Source organism: Entelurus aequoreus, linkage group LG04 (assembly GCF_033978785.1).
Source record: "Entelurus aequoreus isolate RoL-2023_Sb linkage group LG04, RoL_Eaeq_v1.1, whole genome shotgun sequence".
Classification (NCBI taxonomy): domain Eukaryota; kingdom Metazoa; phylum Chordata; class Actinopteri; order Syngnathiformes; family Syngnathidae; genus Entelurus; species Entelurus aequoreus.
Window position 1 is genome coordinate 60009710 of NC_084734.1, and position 18096 is coordinate 60027805.

At 40.8% G+C, this 18096-nt stretch overlaps 1 protein-coding gene across 1 annotated transcript in view; it reads left to right on the forward strand.

Moving 5' to 3' along the window:
- enpp6 (ectonucleotide pyrophosphatase/phosphodiesterase 6) overlaps positions 1-18096 on the forward strand; it is a 32077-nt gene that overhangs the window by 11406 nt on the left and 2575 nt on the right. Inside the window, exons 2-5 of the mRNA XM_062043698.1 lie at positions 13095-13274; positions 14529-14640; positions 14880-15021; positions 15105-15284. Coding sequence (XP_061899682.1) covers positions 13095-13274; positions 14529-14640; positions 14880-15021; positions 15105-15284 — 614 coding nt within the window. The remainder of the gene's footprint in view (positions 1-13094; positions 13275-14528; positions 14641-14879; positions 15022-15104; positions 15285-18096) is intronic.

Here is an 18096-nt window from a genome sequence, read left to right on the forward strand (position 1 = left end):
CCAGAAAAAGAAGGTATATCATACATAGTGTATGAACAGCAATATACTGTTACTGTTCATACATTATGCTTGTTCTATATAAGTAAAGTTTGATTGACTGATTGATGGTGGTGAGGTTGGTGACTTTAGAACTACTACTGTTGTTTACAAGTTGTTGTGCCCGTGGTTCTCTCACCCCTTCCTCAGTTGCTAAACCCTTCTGTCTGGTTGTATCTCCGAGTTGCACACACACACACACACATAGTTGTCCATGCATGACCCTCTGACATGTCACAGCTTTACACACATTTGTACTTAACATACCTTTTAACATCACAAATAACATCAGGGTGGTTATATAAACAAGTAAACCAAGTTTCATCTACTGATTATTATTCACAGCAAGCCAGAAAGAAGAAGAAGCTGTTGTAGCGTGCATACACACACTACATAACCATGGCAACACATAAATGTGCCTGGATTGATATGGTCTTTTTTAAATTTAAAGTGTTATATTTTTCATGGATTATAATAACATTCACAAGCGTTAGTAAAATTCTATGCTCCATTATTTTTACACAACCAAGAAAAAAAGGCGTTACAGCAATGTTTGCCTCATTAATAATGAGCCCGCCTTCATTCAAGACTTAAGCTCTTTTGCCTCACTTATGAGGGGTTGGTGTGTCCGTAGGCTGGATGGGAGAATACGGTTAAGAAAAACATGTATAAAAACCTTCAAGCGCAAAAACCAGACAGGAGAATATGCCTCCAAATGAATACAATTAACTTGACTAGACCATCAGATATTTCTTTGTATATCTGGGTGCACTCTCACTTGTAGACCAGACAACTTACACGCACCATGGCTTGCACGGTTTACTGGTATTGTGTTTATCATCTTTACACGTTTAATGGCCTTTAGTGTACATGTAAATGATCTAAAGATCAGTGGTGTTTGCCATACATGGTCAAAGTTCCAGACATTTTAAAGTCAGGCTGATGATGTGATGATTGGCCAGAATGGTAATGAGGAGGGTTAACAATGGGTTATACAGCCTGTCATAAAAATATACCAATATGCACTTCATGGGCCACAAAATCTGTAAAAACAATGATCCTTTGAAGACTGATCATTAAAAAGGCAAAGTGTACATTTTAAAGTTTGACCTCAACTACCTTTGAACTTGCAATTTTTTTTTAAGTGAAAAGGATTATTGCTGCTCACGATATGTAAGAGCGACTGCAACTTCTAATTAGGGTTAGTATCGCTTACATACAGTATATTGACATACTATATAAATATAAGGACATATGAATGTATTATTATATTATGTATGTAAATTTATATATATATATATATATATATATATATATATATATATATATATATATATATATATATATATATATATATATATATATATATATATATATATATATATATATATATATATATATATATATAGTACAGGCCAAACGTTTGACGTTTGGACACACCTTCTCATTCCAATGTGTTTTCTTTATTTTTGCGGCTATTTACATTGTAGATTGTAGACCGGGGGAAACCTCCTGCGAAGCCCCCGCCGGCTCCCCTTCCCCCTCCCCCCTGGCAGAGTCGGATAATCTCGCGTCGCCGATGAGAACAGCGCGGCTATCCCCTTTTCCTACCGGTCGAGAACGCACCCCTGCGCACTGCTTTATTAACCTGTTAAATCCCGCCCAATTTGTTCCCAAGATTAAGGGGTGCGCCAGGCGCAAATTTACAGCCACCTTAACACTATGTTTTTCCTCCTTGAAAAAATTTCCACCGGTACGATAGGGTACTCGTGAATATCCCCATGCACACATTTAACCCGCACCCGTGTAACCTTTCTCAACGCCCCGGGTCGAACCAGATTCTGGTGGATCATGGACTGCTTGCAGCCCGAATCCACCATCGCCCGGTGTGTACTCCCTTGTATCCTTACCGGTACATAGTACGTCTCTCCTGGCCCGGGGGAGGGCGCCGCAGGGTCGACAACCCGGATCACCTGTCCCACCTCCATGCTCGGACATTCCCGCTGCAGGTGTCCAAGCCGCCCACACCTTCAGCACGCCTGCCCAGACACTCGAGGAGCCATTTGCGGGGGAAACACAGCGTCAGTAGCTGCCCGGGTCTGAGGAGGAGAAAAAACAGTCTGATTATTCCGTAGCCTTGGCCACTGCTGGGTTCCCTCGGCCGGCGGCGCGCGCATCCTGCGCGGCGCTGGAACTGGACGCTCCACCGCCTCCGCGGTCTTCTCCTCCTTTTTTTTTTTTGCGGTGCACCGCCAGACGGTCCCCTGCTAACGCCACCGCTGCTGCCAAGTCCTGAGGACGGTGATAACAGACCCACGCCGAGGTCCACGCCGGGATCGCCTCCATAAATTGCTCCAGAATGATTTGTTCCAGTACTTCCTGGATTTGCCCGGGTTGCAGCCATCTCGACGCCGCATCTCTTAGTTGCTGGCCCAGGGCGAAAGGCCGCTCCTCCGGGCTGAGCCGCATTGCCCGGAACCGGCGCCTGTGATCCTCTTTGGACCCTCCCGTCCGGTCCAGTACCGCACGTCTCACGTCCCGGTACCTCACCCGGGAATCTGGTGGTAGGCTGAGTGCTGCCCGCTGAGCTTCTCCCGCCAGCAGCGGTAGCAGCCGTACTGCCCTTTCTTCCTCGGGCCACGCGCATGCTCCCGCCGTGGCCTCGAACATTTCCAAAAAAGTCTGCGGGTCCTCTGTCTCCGCCATCCTGTGCATCCCTATGGCCGCCAATGATGGTTTTGCTGCCGCGGGTGCCCCTGCTCCGGTTCTCTCTGTCAAGGCTCGCAGGATTTGGCTCTGCTGGGCGATTTGTCCCTGCATGGCTTCCATCTGCCGGTGATTGGCCGTGGACACTTCCGCCAACAGCTGCCTCAATGCCTCTATCGGGCTTGGTGTCGACATTGTTCCTTTTTTTTTTTTTTTTAGATTGGGCGCCAAATGTAAGCTTTTCTACTCACAGTCCCACAGATTCACGCTGGAAGCAGTTGCGCAGAGTTCCATCCATCCATCTTCTTCCGCTTATCCGAGGTCGGATCGCGGGGGCAGCAGCTTAAGCAGGGAAGCCCAGACTTCCCTCTCCCCAGCCACTTTGTCCAGCTCCTCCCGGGGGATCCCGAGGCGTTCCCAGGCCAGCCGGGAGACATAGTCTTCCCAGCGTGTCCTGGGTCTTCCCCGTGGCCTCCTACCGGTCGGACGTGCCCTAAACACCTCCCTAGGGAGGCGTTCGGGTGGCATCCTGACCAGATGCCCGAACCACCTCATCTGGCTCCTCTCGATGCGCAGAGTTGACAGGGTTTAATAATATTCTCTTTTTTGTTTTCAAAATATGTACATAGTTGACTTTTCAGTCTCTTCGATTCTTTTTTTCCCTCCTGCACCCGGCCGCTCACTGTTAAAGACAACAGATGATCAGCTTAACACGTACCACCTGCGCAAACTAATCATCTGCCAGCTGTGTCTCTCAGTCAGCACCTGCCACGCCCGTGTCTGATGGACAGGGGCGCTGATCTTTACTCCAACAGTGCGCTGATCACAACCCTCTCCCACAGTTGTCTTTGTAGCATATTCAACTGAATATGGGTTGAAAATGATTTGCAAATCATTGTATTCCGTTTATATTTACATCTAACACAATTTCCCAACTCATATGGAAACTGGGTCTGTATATATATGTATATATATATATATATATATATATATATATATATATATATATATATATATATATATATATATATATATATATATATATGTATATATATATATGTATATATATATATATATATGTATATATATATATATATATACATATATATGTATATATACATATGTGTATATATATATATGTATGTATGTATGTATGTATGTATGTATGTATATATATATATATATATATTCATACCTTAATCAGTACATTTAAAATGTTGTCAGTGCTTTTAATGGAACTGCACTTTTTTTTTGGAGCGTCATTATATTGCACTACTCAGTGGCCTAGTGGTTAGAGTGTCCGCCCTGAGATCGGTAGGTTGTGAGTTCAAACCCCGGCAGAGTCATACCAAAGACTATAAAAATGGGACCCATTATCTCCCTGCTTGGCACTCAGCATCAAGGGTTGGAATTATAAATAAATGGGTTATTCTTGTATAGCGCTTTTCTACCTTCAAGGTACTCAAAGCGCTTTGACAGTATTTCCACATTTACCCATTCACACACACATTCACACACTGATGGCGGGAGCTGCCATGCAAGGCGCTAACCAGGAGCCATCGGAGGCAAAGGGTGAAGTGTCTTGCCCAACGGACGTGACTAGGAAGGTAGAAGGTGGGAATTGAACCCCAGTAACCAGCAACACTCCGATTGCTGGCACAGCCACTCTACCAACTTCGCCACGCCGTCCCAATAGAATTGGGGGTTAAATCACCAAAAATGATTCCCGGGCGCGGCACCGCTGCTGCCCACTGCTCCCCTCACCTCCCAGGGTGTGATCAAGGGGATGGGTCAAATGCAGAGGACACATTTCACCACACCCAGTGTGTGTGTGACAATCATTGGTACTTTAACTTTAACTTAACTTGAGCTGGTAAATTTAGAATAATCCTATCTCCTCAGATAAAATATACGTTCTAGCAATGTTGCGGTGGTCTTATGCTGTGTTGCATTTGTTGAGAGCCAATATCAACTATCAAGCTAAGTCACAGAACCAACTGCATACCAACGTTTTTCTTGTTTTAAGTACAAAATAAATAAGCACCATCATTTTTTTTTTTTAATTTGGGGGAAAAGTTGCAATATTCTGAAGCTTAATTGTTTAAATAACATCAAACCAGCTTGGTGTTTAAAGAATGTGTTATCAGTTTTTCACAAGGTCTTGGTAAGCCTAACCATAAAAAGCACATGATTTCAACAAAATGTTTCTTTACTAATAATTATAAATACAAACGGTAGTAAATGGATGGATGGCTAAATATTGTATGCATTTTTAGTTATCTGAATATCTCAAAAAGAAGTAGTACAATCCGAAGTTGTCCTGCAGTGTGGCTCGTTGGTCTTTTCCCTGCAAATCTGGGGAGAAAACACAAGACGGAACTAGTGGGAGGCAACAAATGTGAAATAAAAGCCAGGATACAGGAACAAAGAATGTTTCAGACTTGTTTTCTTGTCGAAGGCCATGACGACTGAACAAAGTGAGTGAATTCAAAGTCATTTAAATCAGCGCCAACAATCTATGAAAAGAAGCTCCGTGAGACTCTGAGAGGAAATGACATCAATTGTGTTGGATAAAGGTTCCTCCTCCCTGTGTGCGACCATGCAGAATGCTGATCAGGCAGTTTTCATTCGGTCATTATGAACATGCTGTCAGTGACCACAATACTCAAAACCACACAATCCTACGGGACACTTGGCTGCACTTTTCTTAGCAACAACAAAAAACAAGTCAAATAATTGTTTATTTTTCAAATCAGGTGTGATCAGCAATGATCCAACAAACAATAAGTCTGCTAAACTTGACACATTTTTGAGTTCAAAGAATCACTAACTGAACTCACATAAACGTGAGTACACGTAATCCACAGACTGTGTTGCCAACTTGGGGGGGTGGCAACTAGTTCTGTTGGGGTGGCACCCATAAAACTGTCAGTCGACCTCAGGAGCAGCTGAGAATCGAATCCACGTCATGTGACATAGAAGGCAAGTGCGTAGACCAGTACGCTCCCAGACAATTGTATTAATTTTTATCAAATTTAGGATTTTAAGGCGCACTGCCGATCAGCGGGTCTATTCAGGTCTGCACCGGATTATAGGGCGCATTAAAGGGGTCACATTATTTTAAAACATTTTTCTAAATGTAAAACACTTCCTTGTGGACTATATAACATGTAATGGTGGTTCTTTGATGAAAAGGTTGCATAAATTATGTTTTACAGACCATCTTCAAGCCGCTTTCTGTGGGCGGTCTTATTTACGTGGCTCATCTTTTCTCCGTCGTGGTATTTTATTAGAGCGTATCAAAACGCGTATTGGGATGACAGACTTAGCCTTGTCTTGGTTTAACTCTTATCTTACTGACAGGATGCAGTGTGTCTCCCATAACAATGTGACCTCGGACTATGTTAAGGTAACGTGCAGAGTTCCCCAGGGTTCGGTTCTTGGCCCTGCACTCTTTAGTATTTACATGCTGCCGCTAGGTGACATCATACGCAAATACGGTGTTAGCTTTCACTGTTATGCTGATGACACCCAACTCTACATGCCCCTAAAGCTGACCAACACGCCGGATTGTAGTCAGCTGGAGGCGTGTCTTAATGAAATTAAACAATGGATGTCCGCTAACTTTTTGCAACTCAACGCTAAGAAAACGGAAATGCTGATTATCGGTCCTGCTCAACACCGACATCTATTTAAAAATACCACCTTAACATTTGACAACCAAACAATTAAACAAGGTGACTCTGTAAAGAATCTGGGTATTATCTTCGACCCAACTCTCTCGTTTGAGTCGCACATTAAAAGTGTTACTAAAACGGCCTTCTTTCATCTCCGTAATATCGCTAAAATTCGTCCCATTTTGTCCACAAGCGATGCTGAGATCATTATCCATGCGTTCGTTACATCTCGTCTTGATTACTGTAACGTTTTGTTTTCGGGCCTCCCTATGTCTAGCATTAAAAGATTACAGATGGTACAAAATGCGGCTGCTAGACTTTTGACAAAAACAAGAAAGTTTGATCATATTACGCCTATACTGGCTCACTTGCACTGGCTTCCTGTGCACCTAAGATGCGACTTTAAGGTTTTACTACTTACGTATAAAATACTACACGGTCAAGCTCCTGCCTATCTTGCCGATTGTATTGTACCATATGTCCCGACAAGAAATCTGCGTTCAGAGAACTCCGGCTTATTAGTGATTCCCAGAGCCCAAAAAAAGTCTGCGGGCTATAGAGCGTTTTCTATTCGGGCTCCAATACTATGGAATGCCCTCCCGGTAAAAGTTAGAGATGCTACCTCAGTAGAAGCATTTAAGTCTCATCTTAAAACTAATTTGTATACTCTAGCCTTTAAATAGACTCCCTGTTTAGACCAGTTGATCTGCCGTTTCTTTTCTTTTCTTTTTTACTCTGCTCCAAACCCGGGGTGGACCGCTAGCCTGTTCATCAGATGGGGACATCTCTACGCTGCTGACCCGTCTCCACTCGGGATGGTTCCTGCTTGCCCCACTATGGACTGGACTCTCGCTGATGTGTTAGACTTTCACAATATTATGTCAGACCCACTCGACATCCATTGCTTTCGGTCTCCCCTAGAGGGGGGGGGGGGGTTACCCACATATGCGGTCCTCTCCAAGGTTTCTCATAGTCATTCACATTGACGTCCCACTGGGGTGAGTTTTCCTTGCCCGTATGTGGGCTCTGTACCGAGGATGTCGTTGTGGCTTGTACAGCCCTTTGAGACACTTGTGATTTAGGGCTATAAAAATAAACATTGATTGATTGATTGATTGATCTTTGTAGCAGTGTAGCGTGCAAGGACGGGAGTGGAAGAAGTGTCAAAAGATGGAGCTAACTGTTTTAATGACAATCAGACTTTACTTAAATCAGTAACAGAGCAGCATCTCCTCATCTGGAAACAACAACACCGGAAATGTGTCCCGTGAAAGAACGTCCGATCGGAACTCTCTAATAACTAAAAGTTCCTTGGGTGAATAATGTAAACTCACTACACCGGTATGTTTTAGCGCTTTCATGGCGAGTTTACTGACAGATATAAGTCAGAACTTTACACTACTTTGTATTAGAAATGGCAACAGTGGAGGATGAATGTCCCATAACAAGAAGATAGAGAAAAAGAGGGAGCTTATCGACTATGGCGTCGTCACGGACTACAAAGGCGGACACGCTCAAATTTTCAGGACTGCAGATCCTAAACAGCAGGTACCAGAAGGTAAGAAAAGTTGCTTTTGCAAATATTGCGAAACAAAACGCCAGATAATATGTCTTACCTTATACACACACCATAATAATACTAATAACCCATCAAGCGGTGCGGCTTCATAACTTACCAAAGTCATACTAAAACATTTTGATAGATTTTTGAGCGCCGTGTGTAATGTTCTATATTTTCAATGGAACATATAAAATGTTGGAGTTGTTTACTTGAGACATATTGCAGTCTACACGTATCTCTTATGTGTGACTGTCATCATATTGCAGTCTACACGTATCTCTCATGTGTGACTGCCATCTACTGGTCACACTTATCATTTCACCATGTACCAAATAAAATAGCTCCAAGGTCGGTAAGTACAACAGAAATTATTCCGTTATTCCATTGAGAAACGGAAATAATTTTAAGTACGCCTTATAATCTGAAAAATACGGTGTATACATAGTATATTGTTTTATTTCAATTTTGTGTTGTTAATGTTGCTCACAGAGCGGTAACTGGCTTGGATTAAGTTTTCCGCCAAATCTAATATCATGCGCGGCTATTCTTTTATTTTATCAAAAATTTTTTCTTTTTTTTTCTTTATCCAGATTGCAAACAGACCGCAACTCTTAAAAGGCCACATTTTCAATTTTAAATGGCGCTTCAGCAGTTAATGTGTTGTCGATTCTCTTAGCAAAATCTGAACTGCGTCCCCAAGCGGTACGGCTGGGCAGCGAGGCTTTGCGGACAAAACCCCCTCCATTACTCCACACACACCTGGAAGCCTCTGCAATTATGCACACTACCGCCACCTGCAGGATATGTGCGCGCCACGACGTCCGTATGCTTCAAATCGTTTCACCTCTGAGTGAGGTGGCAACTGTGGTGGCCTAATGATTCTCGGGCTGGCACGTGCCACCCCCTAAGCATGCCGCTGCCAACTTGGCCACTTTGTCGCTAAATCTAGTGACTTTTTTAAACAGCTGCTAGACACAAATCTAGCGACTTTTCTTGTGACTTGGAGACTTTGAGGTGAAAGCATGCTGCACTTCCTGTCTTCAATAAGCAGTGGCATGTGTTGCCATCAGCCCTTCCCCCGTTCCTAAGCACTCACAAGCGGTCAGTCTAACTGCAGCTGGTGCTGCTGGCTTTCAAAGCCAGATATCATTTTAAATGGAAATGTTTTTTCACTGTCACGCTAAATGATTGGTTTGACATTCTAGTATTCAACCATCCAGTGCAAAATTGAATGAAAGAAAACAAACTAGGAATCAACAGAAGAAAGTTAATTTGCTATTCTAATCATAATTGGCATTTTTAAAACTCACTTTTTATCCCTCCAAAAACGTTACTCGTCTCTCGGACAGTGTCTATTGCAATACTGTCATGTTCAAACACTGATGACGTCTATTAAACAGACAAGAAGCAAGGAATCATGCAGAGACAGAGTTCAATTTGGCTCAATGAGGAGAGACGTTTGGTATTGCACGCTCAGTTACAATCTCCCACCACGCTCTGAGCTAACAGTCCCACGTGCTCCTCTATTTATTTGGGAGGTCCCTGGTTATAAGGCTGAAACGACGCGTCGACGTAGTCGACGTCATCGGTTACGTAAATACGTCGACGCCGTTTTTGTGCGTCGATGCGTCGCATATTTACGTCACACTACCGTCATGGCGGAGCGCAAAGCAGACTGTGCGAGCGAGGGGGGAAAAGCACGCCAAAAGTGTGGGAGTATTTCAATACACGGCCTAATAATGTTGTTGTATGCACACTGTGTCGAGCGGAAATGGCCTATCATAGCAGCACAACGGCTATGAACGAACATTTGAAAAGAAAACCATCAACTAGTCAATCGTCCGCGCGAGTATACGTTGTCATCATTACACAAAAACATGAATGTGTCATTTGTATCTGCTAGGGGTGTAACGGTACGTGTTTTGTATTGAACCGTTTCGGTACGGGGCTTTCGGTTCGGTACGGGGGTGTACCGAACCAGTATCTAAGCTAAAGCTAACTTTAGCTGCTCAAGTGTTAACAAGCTGCTTTGCTCCTTCTGCCTCTGTCTCAGCACGCAGCATTGTCCCACCCACACAACCATCTGATTGGTACACAGAAAGCCCTACCAGCCAATCAGCAGTGCGTATTCAGAGCATTACCAGCCAATCAGCAGTGCGTATTCAGGGTGCATGTAGTCAGCGCTTCAGCGTGGAGCAGATAGGTGTTTAGCAGGTGAGCATCAGGCAGCGGACTCTCCCCAAATGATAATAAACACATACTTGCCAACCCTCCCGTTTTTAGCGGGAGAATCCCGATATTCAGCGCCTCTCCCGACAACCTCCCGACAGAGATTTTCTCCCGACAAACTCCCGGTATTCAGCCGGAGCTGGAGGCCACGCCCCCCAAAAAAAAAGTCTGCCGCAGCTGCGATTGGACCTGACCAGCCTCCGGGTACAAGTACTGGAGTACCAATTGCTTGCCAGGGAAGATCTTCCCCGGGAAGATCTTCCCCAGGAAGCAAGGATTGACCGGTTTTGGGCCATGCTAGGGAGAGATGGAAGATTCCACACTCTCGTGCATTTGATGAAAGCACTTTTGTGCGTGCCACACAGCAATGCATCATCAGAGAGGGTGTTCAGCTTGGTTAGAAAAATAGTGACAGAGAATAGAAAGAGGATGGACAATTCAACCCTTAACAAAGCATTGTACTTTCAAGTACAACAATGAGTAGATGAGTGTTGTGTGTGTGTGTGTATATATGTAAAAAAATGAACACTAAAATTCAAGTATTTCTTTTATTTATATATATAATAAAATAAATATATATATATATTTTTTTTTTATATATGTATATATATATATATATATATATATATATATATATATATATATATATATAGCTAGAATTCACTGAAAGTCAAGTATTTATATATATATATATATATATATATATATATATATATATATATATGTATATATATATAAATACTTGACTTTCAGTGAATTCTAGCTATATATATATATATATATATATATATATATATATATATATATATATATATATATACTTGAACATGGTGTTTGCACGTCCCACTGGGAGGAGGCCCCGCGGCAGGCCAAGGACCAGATGGGGGGATTACATCTCCTCTCTGGCCTGGGAACGCTTCGGGATTCCCCAGGAGGAAGTCGCAAATGTTGCTCTGGAGAGGGAAGTCTGGGGGTCTTTGCTGGAGCTGCTGTCCCCGCGACCCGATTCCGGATAAGCGGTTGAAGATGGATGGATGGATACCGTGGTAGAGCGTAATATGTAAAAATCTCCTGATGATTGAGGAAACCCTCATGAAACAGGCCTGTAGAGATGAAATAGCCTTGTGATTTTTTCCCACACATACATATATATATATATATATGAAATACTTGAGTTGGTGAATTCTAGCTGTAAATATACTCTCCTCTTAACCACGCCCATAACCCCCCCCCCCCCCCCCCCCGACCAAGGGCCCCACCCCCACCTCCCGATATTGGAGATCTCAAGGTTGGCAAGTATGAATAAACACCTCCCAGTCAACTACTAGTAACATCACTATGAGCCCGTTGACCTTCTAGAAACTTAAACTGCAGCTCAGCTCGCTCGCAGTCCTGGTTTTAGGTGAAGGCTAATTACCTCTCAGTTCCAGCCACATCGACCCCTTCTGAGCGTAGACATGCTAACCTTTCTTCATTACAACTGTTAGTCACTGACTGGAATGAGTAGAATTGGTTATTGTGTACTGTGTTGGACTGGATGTTTATTTTGCACATTTTAAAAGCAATACTTAATGTTTACAGTGCTCCGGAATATTTAGATTGGCACTTTTTTGTATTGGATGTTTATCTTTATTTTTGCACATTTTAGCAAATAAGCAATACTTTCACTTTTGTTGAAATGTTTACACTGTTGTTACAGAATATTTCGTTTTGCACTTTTTTGTATTGGATGTTTATCTTTATTTTTGCACATTTTAAAGCAAAATAAGCAATACTTTTACTTTTGAAATGCTTATACTATTGCAGAATATTAAGATTTGCACTGGATGTTTACTTTTATATTTGCACATTAAAAAGCAAATAAGCTACTTTTAATTTTGTTAAATGTTAAAAGTTTTAAATGTTTACATTGTTACAGAATATTTTGTCATGTGTGTTGTCAATGTTGACTGAGTGGCCATACTTTTTTTTTTTTTGTAAATAAAAGCCATGCCTTTTGAAAAAACTGGCCTACATTTATTTTTTCATCTTCATTTTAAATAAAATAAAATAAAAAATAATCGGTAAAAGGAAAAATAATCTACAGATTAATCGAAAAAAATAATCTATAGATTAACCAATTAATCGAAAAAAATAATCTATAATATATATATTATATTAATCGATAGAAAAATAATCGTTAGCTGCAGCCTTACCTGATTACATCACTGAGGCTGCCTCTAGAAGGAGTGGCCACACATTTCATGCAAAGCAGCTTCCAGTACACACAATACGTGACGGAATGTGCTGGAGGCCTTGTGATTGCCTTGTCTCTGCTTCATCTGCGTGCTGTCGTCTTATCTTCGTTGAGGTCCTTGAAGTCCTTGGCTGGCCTGCGGCTAAGGCCACCCCTCAGACAAGAAGTTTTGTCCTTGCACAGATAGAAATGTCTAACATGAGCACAATAGCTAATAACTATAGCAACGGCCTTTAAGCATAAGAGTTGTGTGATAATTTACACATAATTATTCTAACAAATACATTATGCAAATGAGGCGATGATGTCATCCAACGACTTCTAGCGGCTTTTATGACAGCCAATAGCTACTTTCCTTACTGTAGTTGGCAACATCTAAACACCTGAATCATGGTGTCCTCTTGAGAACTGAGAACAAAAAGTACAATTCATTCATTTTTTTTGTGATATCCTACCTCTTTGGAACAAACAACAACTCACAATTTATTGTTTTATTACAAAAAAAAAAAGATTTTGCAAGCAAGGTACAGACTAAAAACAAAATGGACACAAATCTCAGGTCAGTACCAGAGTGGAAACAGAAATGTTATGTTGGATTCATTTCAAGAAAGAATCTGGTTTGACCATGATTACTATTTCTGTTTTCCAGGCCGTCACTGTGAAGTTCATCAGATGATTGGAAACTACATGTGGGATGAATCCTCTGGGAAAGAGTTTCTGATTGGCTCCAATCCTGACAGCAGATTACCGCTTTGGTGGAATGGATCAGAACCATTATGGATTACTTTGCAGAAACTTGGAAAGAAGGTTTTCATGTACTACTGGCCAGGTAATTACCGTATTTTTCGGACTATAAGTCGCACCGGCTGAAAATGTATAATAAAGAAGGAAAAAAACATATATAAGTCACACTGGAGTATAAGTCGCATTTTTGGGGGAAATGTATTTGATAAAACCCAACACCAAGAATAGACATTTGAAAGGCCATTTAAAATAAATAAAGAATAGTGAACAACAGGCTGAATAAGTGTACGTTATATGAGGCATAAATAACCAACTGAGAATGTGCCTGGTATGTTAACGTAACATATTATGGTAAGAGTCATTCAAATAACTATAGCATATAGAACATGCTATACGTTTACCTAACAATCTGTCACTCCTAATCGCTAAATCCGATGAAATCTTATACGTCTAGTCTCTTACGTGAATGAGCTAAAAATTATTGTTTGATATTTTACGATAATGTGTTAATAATTTCACACATAAGTCGCTCCTGAGTATAAGTCGCACCCCCGGCCAAACTATAAGAAAAACTGCGACTTATAGTCCGAAAAATACGGTACACGCGATTTTATTCTGAACCAATTACAAACGTCCAGTATTCATTAAAAACAAGGCGGAGGTTTTATTTAACAAGTATATTTAATATTTTTGGCCACTCTAACGTTACACACAGTTTAAACAGTAATACTTTCTTTGAATATAGGAAAATAAAACACTGTACTTTAATCAAGCGATTCTTTGGCGTACCACTAGATGAATCCCCGTACCACTAGTGGCAGAGCTGTCTGAGGCTAATTAAATGAGAGGCGCCATCTTTGCTACCAATGACGTGTGTGGCTGTGTTCGGAAGCATGCAATTGCAATCGTTCTGACGTTAGTTTTTATGACAAAATTAACTAAAATAATACGTCTAAATATAGTTCTAAACATACTCCAGCTCAATGGTTAGAAATAAAAAGTAAAATCCACTTTATCTTGTTGGTGGCAGTGGTGGCAGTGTCGACAACGCTGTGGATACGTCCTGAATGTTTACAACCACACGTCGTTTGTCTATTACTTTCTTTGGACTCATATTAAGCTTGCAAAATTAGAAAGATGTGGAAAAAAGGTTAAAAAACACACAAAGTAGCAATTACACACAATGGGTGGATGAAACGTTCGGACACGCTCCACAACAGATGAGAACTTGTAAATGCATGTAAATATCAGGTTTGCAATATGATATTATCCTATTACAGGAGTGCCATCACTGGAATCTCACATTTAATTGTGTTGGTGTGTGTTTGTGTGCCTGCAGGCTGTGAGGCAGAGATTCTCGGGGTTCGCCCAACCTTCTGTGAAGAATATGTCTACAACCCATCAATACAAAACTTAACTTATTCAATTGAAAATGCTCTCAACATCCTCAGGTAAGAACACCTGTGTTCGCTTCGCATTAAAAGTTATTTCCAAAAGATTCTCCAAATGGGCTTTGCGGCGTTGGAGGCAAACACGTGCATAATTGTCAGTTACTTGAACACATTCCTCTTTGGGATTTTAGAATGAAGATACTCATACTCCCTTAATCTCGTCAACAATTCAGCTTTTTGATGACAACAAAACTGTACATACATTGGATTTGCTATCATTTCTCAATGCATACCTGCAGGTCAGGTGGTGCGAGCATGGCAGCCATATATTATGAGAATGTGGATGTGGAAGGACACCACTTTGGCCCAGACTCTCCTCAGATCAAAATAGCGCTACAACAGCTGGACTTGGCCATGCAGACGCTTAACAACAAAATCAAAGTAAGTGTTGATATTGTCACAGTCACATACAGTATATCACTTATATCATCCACATGTTGCTTACAGTGTTTAAATTTTTGCAGGAGAAGAATATGGTGAATAAAATCAACATTGTGATGTTTTCCGACCATGGTATGACAAAAATTGATTGGATGGAGAAAGTCATCGAGCTGGACAAGTACATCAACATGTCCGATGTTGTCAAGATGATGGACAAAGGACCAGTTGTGAGTTTGTGGATCAAAGGAGATGAGTTCCAACAGGTAAGACCATAATTTGGATTTGTTAAATAACAACAATTGTTCATCGACCATGGAGATAACGCTCCAAAATTACCGTATTTTTCGGACCATAGGGTGCACCGGATTATAAGGCGCACTGCCGATGAGCGGGTCTATTCAGGTCTATTTTCACACAAAAGGCGCACCAGATCATAATATTATGACATTTTTTTCTACATTTAAAACACTTCCTCGTGGTCTACATACCATGTAATGATGCATAGATTATGTTTTACTAGGGGTGTAACGGTACATGTATTTGTATTGAACCGTTTCGGTACTGAGGGTTCGGTTCGGTTCGCAGGTGTACAGAACGAGTTTCCACACGAACATATAAAGTAGCCGCCTAAGCTAAAGTTTTAACAAGTTGCTCCGCTTCCTTGTGCCTGTCTCTGTCAGGACTCTACACAGCACCCAGCATTGTCCCACCCACACAACCATCTGATAGGTTACAAACAGAGCGGTAACAGCCAATCAGCAGTGCGTATTCAGAGCGCATGTAGTCAGTGCTTAGCGTTTAGCAGGTAAGCATCAGGCAGCGGACTCTTCCCAAATTATAATAAACACCTCCCAGTCAACTACTAGTAACATCACTATTAGCTCGTTGACTTTCTAGAAACATAAACGGCAGCTTCAGTTCGCTCGCAGTCCTGGCTTGAGGTGAAGGCTAATTCGCTTTTAGCGTAACGTTAGCTCATTTTGCGGTGTGTGTGTGTGTGTGTGTGTGTGTGTGTGTGTGTGTGTGTGTGTGTGTGTGTGTGTGTGCGTGTGTGTGTGTGTGTGCGTGTGCGTGTGCATGTGTGTGTGTGTTATGGACAGCAAAGCCCTGTCTGTCTGTTATTTCACTTTACCTTTTTCTGTGTTGATTGAGCTGTGTTGAAGCAGCAAAAAAGGACATTATGTTAAATGAAGAGTTTCTGTCTGATGGTAAATGGTAAATGGGTTGAACTTGTATAGCGCTTTTCTATTTTTTTTTAAGGAACTCAAAGCGCTTTGACACTATTTCCACATTCACACATTCACACACTGATAGTTGATATAATAATGTAACTGCATCATTAAGCTTACATGAACTCCATGGTGTTCAGGGATGAATAGTCTCTCCTATTGCTATTGTATTATTTTTTCAGCTATAGTTACATTAATCATTAGTAATGTAGCAGCCTAGTTTTGAATGGCAGGGTGCCTGCTATCACATGTTGATAAAAATATAACATTTACATAATAAAAATCAACTACAGGCTTCCCAAATGCTGTAATAAATTAAGCATGATGAGTTGACTTGAAACTGTTTAATGTTGCACTTTTTATATGTAGTAGAAAAGTTTTGTCATTTTATTTAATCTGAGCAACAACTTGAGGCAGTTTAATGTTGATTAACGTGGGCAGAATTATTATAGTGTTCCCAATGTTAAAAGGATAAAGCCATTGTTTACAAATTTGGTAAATAAATAACCAAAAAATTTATATTTTGTTGTTTTCTTACTGTACCGAAAATGAACCGAACTGTGACCTCTTAACCGAGGTACGTACCGAACCGAAATTTTTGTGTACCGTTACACCCTTATGTTTTACAGACCATCTTCAAGCCATTTTCTGACCGCCTCTTCAGGATGAGCCCATTTGTGGGTGGTCTTATTTACATGGCTTCACTTTGACAGCATCTTTGCTCCGTTACACTGTTGTACCGGTAGTTTTTAACGCTTCCATAGCGAGTTTACTGACAGATATAAGTTGGAACTGTACGTTACTTTATATTAGAAATGGCAACAGCGGAGGATGAATGCCCCACAACAAGAGGATAGAGAAAAAGAAAGAGTATATTGACTATGGCGTCGAACCGCAATGGCGGACGCACGCAAATATTTGGGAGTTATGCAGATCCCAAAAACATGTCAGCAGGTACCAATAGTTAAGAAAAGTTGGTTTTGCATAATAGGGCGAAACAAAACGCCAGATAAAATGTCTGCTAATAGATGCCGTTTTTGGGTCCTTATACACGCTCCATAATAATACCTGTATGTTGAAGCACAGTATGTCTGACTATGGCAGCCGTAATTCGCTGACAATCCATCAAGCAGTGTGACTTCGTAGCTTAGCAAAGTCATACTAAAAGATTTTGACAGTTTTTTGAGTGTCGTTTGTAATGTTTTGTATTCTCAATGAAACATCAACGCTTTGGAGTTGCTTGTCAGTCAATTGCAGTCTACAATTATCTCTTATGTGTGACTGCCATTTACTGGTCACACCTATCATTACACCATGTACTAAATATAATAACTTCGAGGTCGGTAAGCATAACCAGAATTAATTAGGTGCACCGGGTTATAAAGCGCACTGTCAAAGGATTTTAAGTGTGCCTTATAGTCCGAAAAATACGAATACAAAACAACTCGCTTAAAAGTCTAAAAAAGCCCATGGCAGCAAATATAAATTAAAATTACATTTTAATTTAAATTGAAAAAAAATACATGTTTCACTTAAATGTTTAATAGAATGTTTTAGTATTGTTGCCAATATTAACTTTATACATATGTGTGTGTGTGTGTGTGTGTGTGTATATATATATATATATATATATATATATATATATATATATATATATATATATATATATATATATATATATATATATATATATATATATATATATATATATACATATATATATATACATACATATATATATCCATGTATACTAACATATAATTATAAAGGGGACCTATGATGAAGTTCATAATTTCTGACTTGTTAATGTTGTCAAAATGTTGGATAATCGCGTTAAACAATGTCA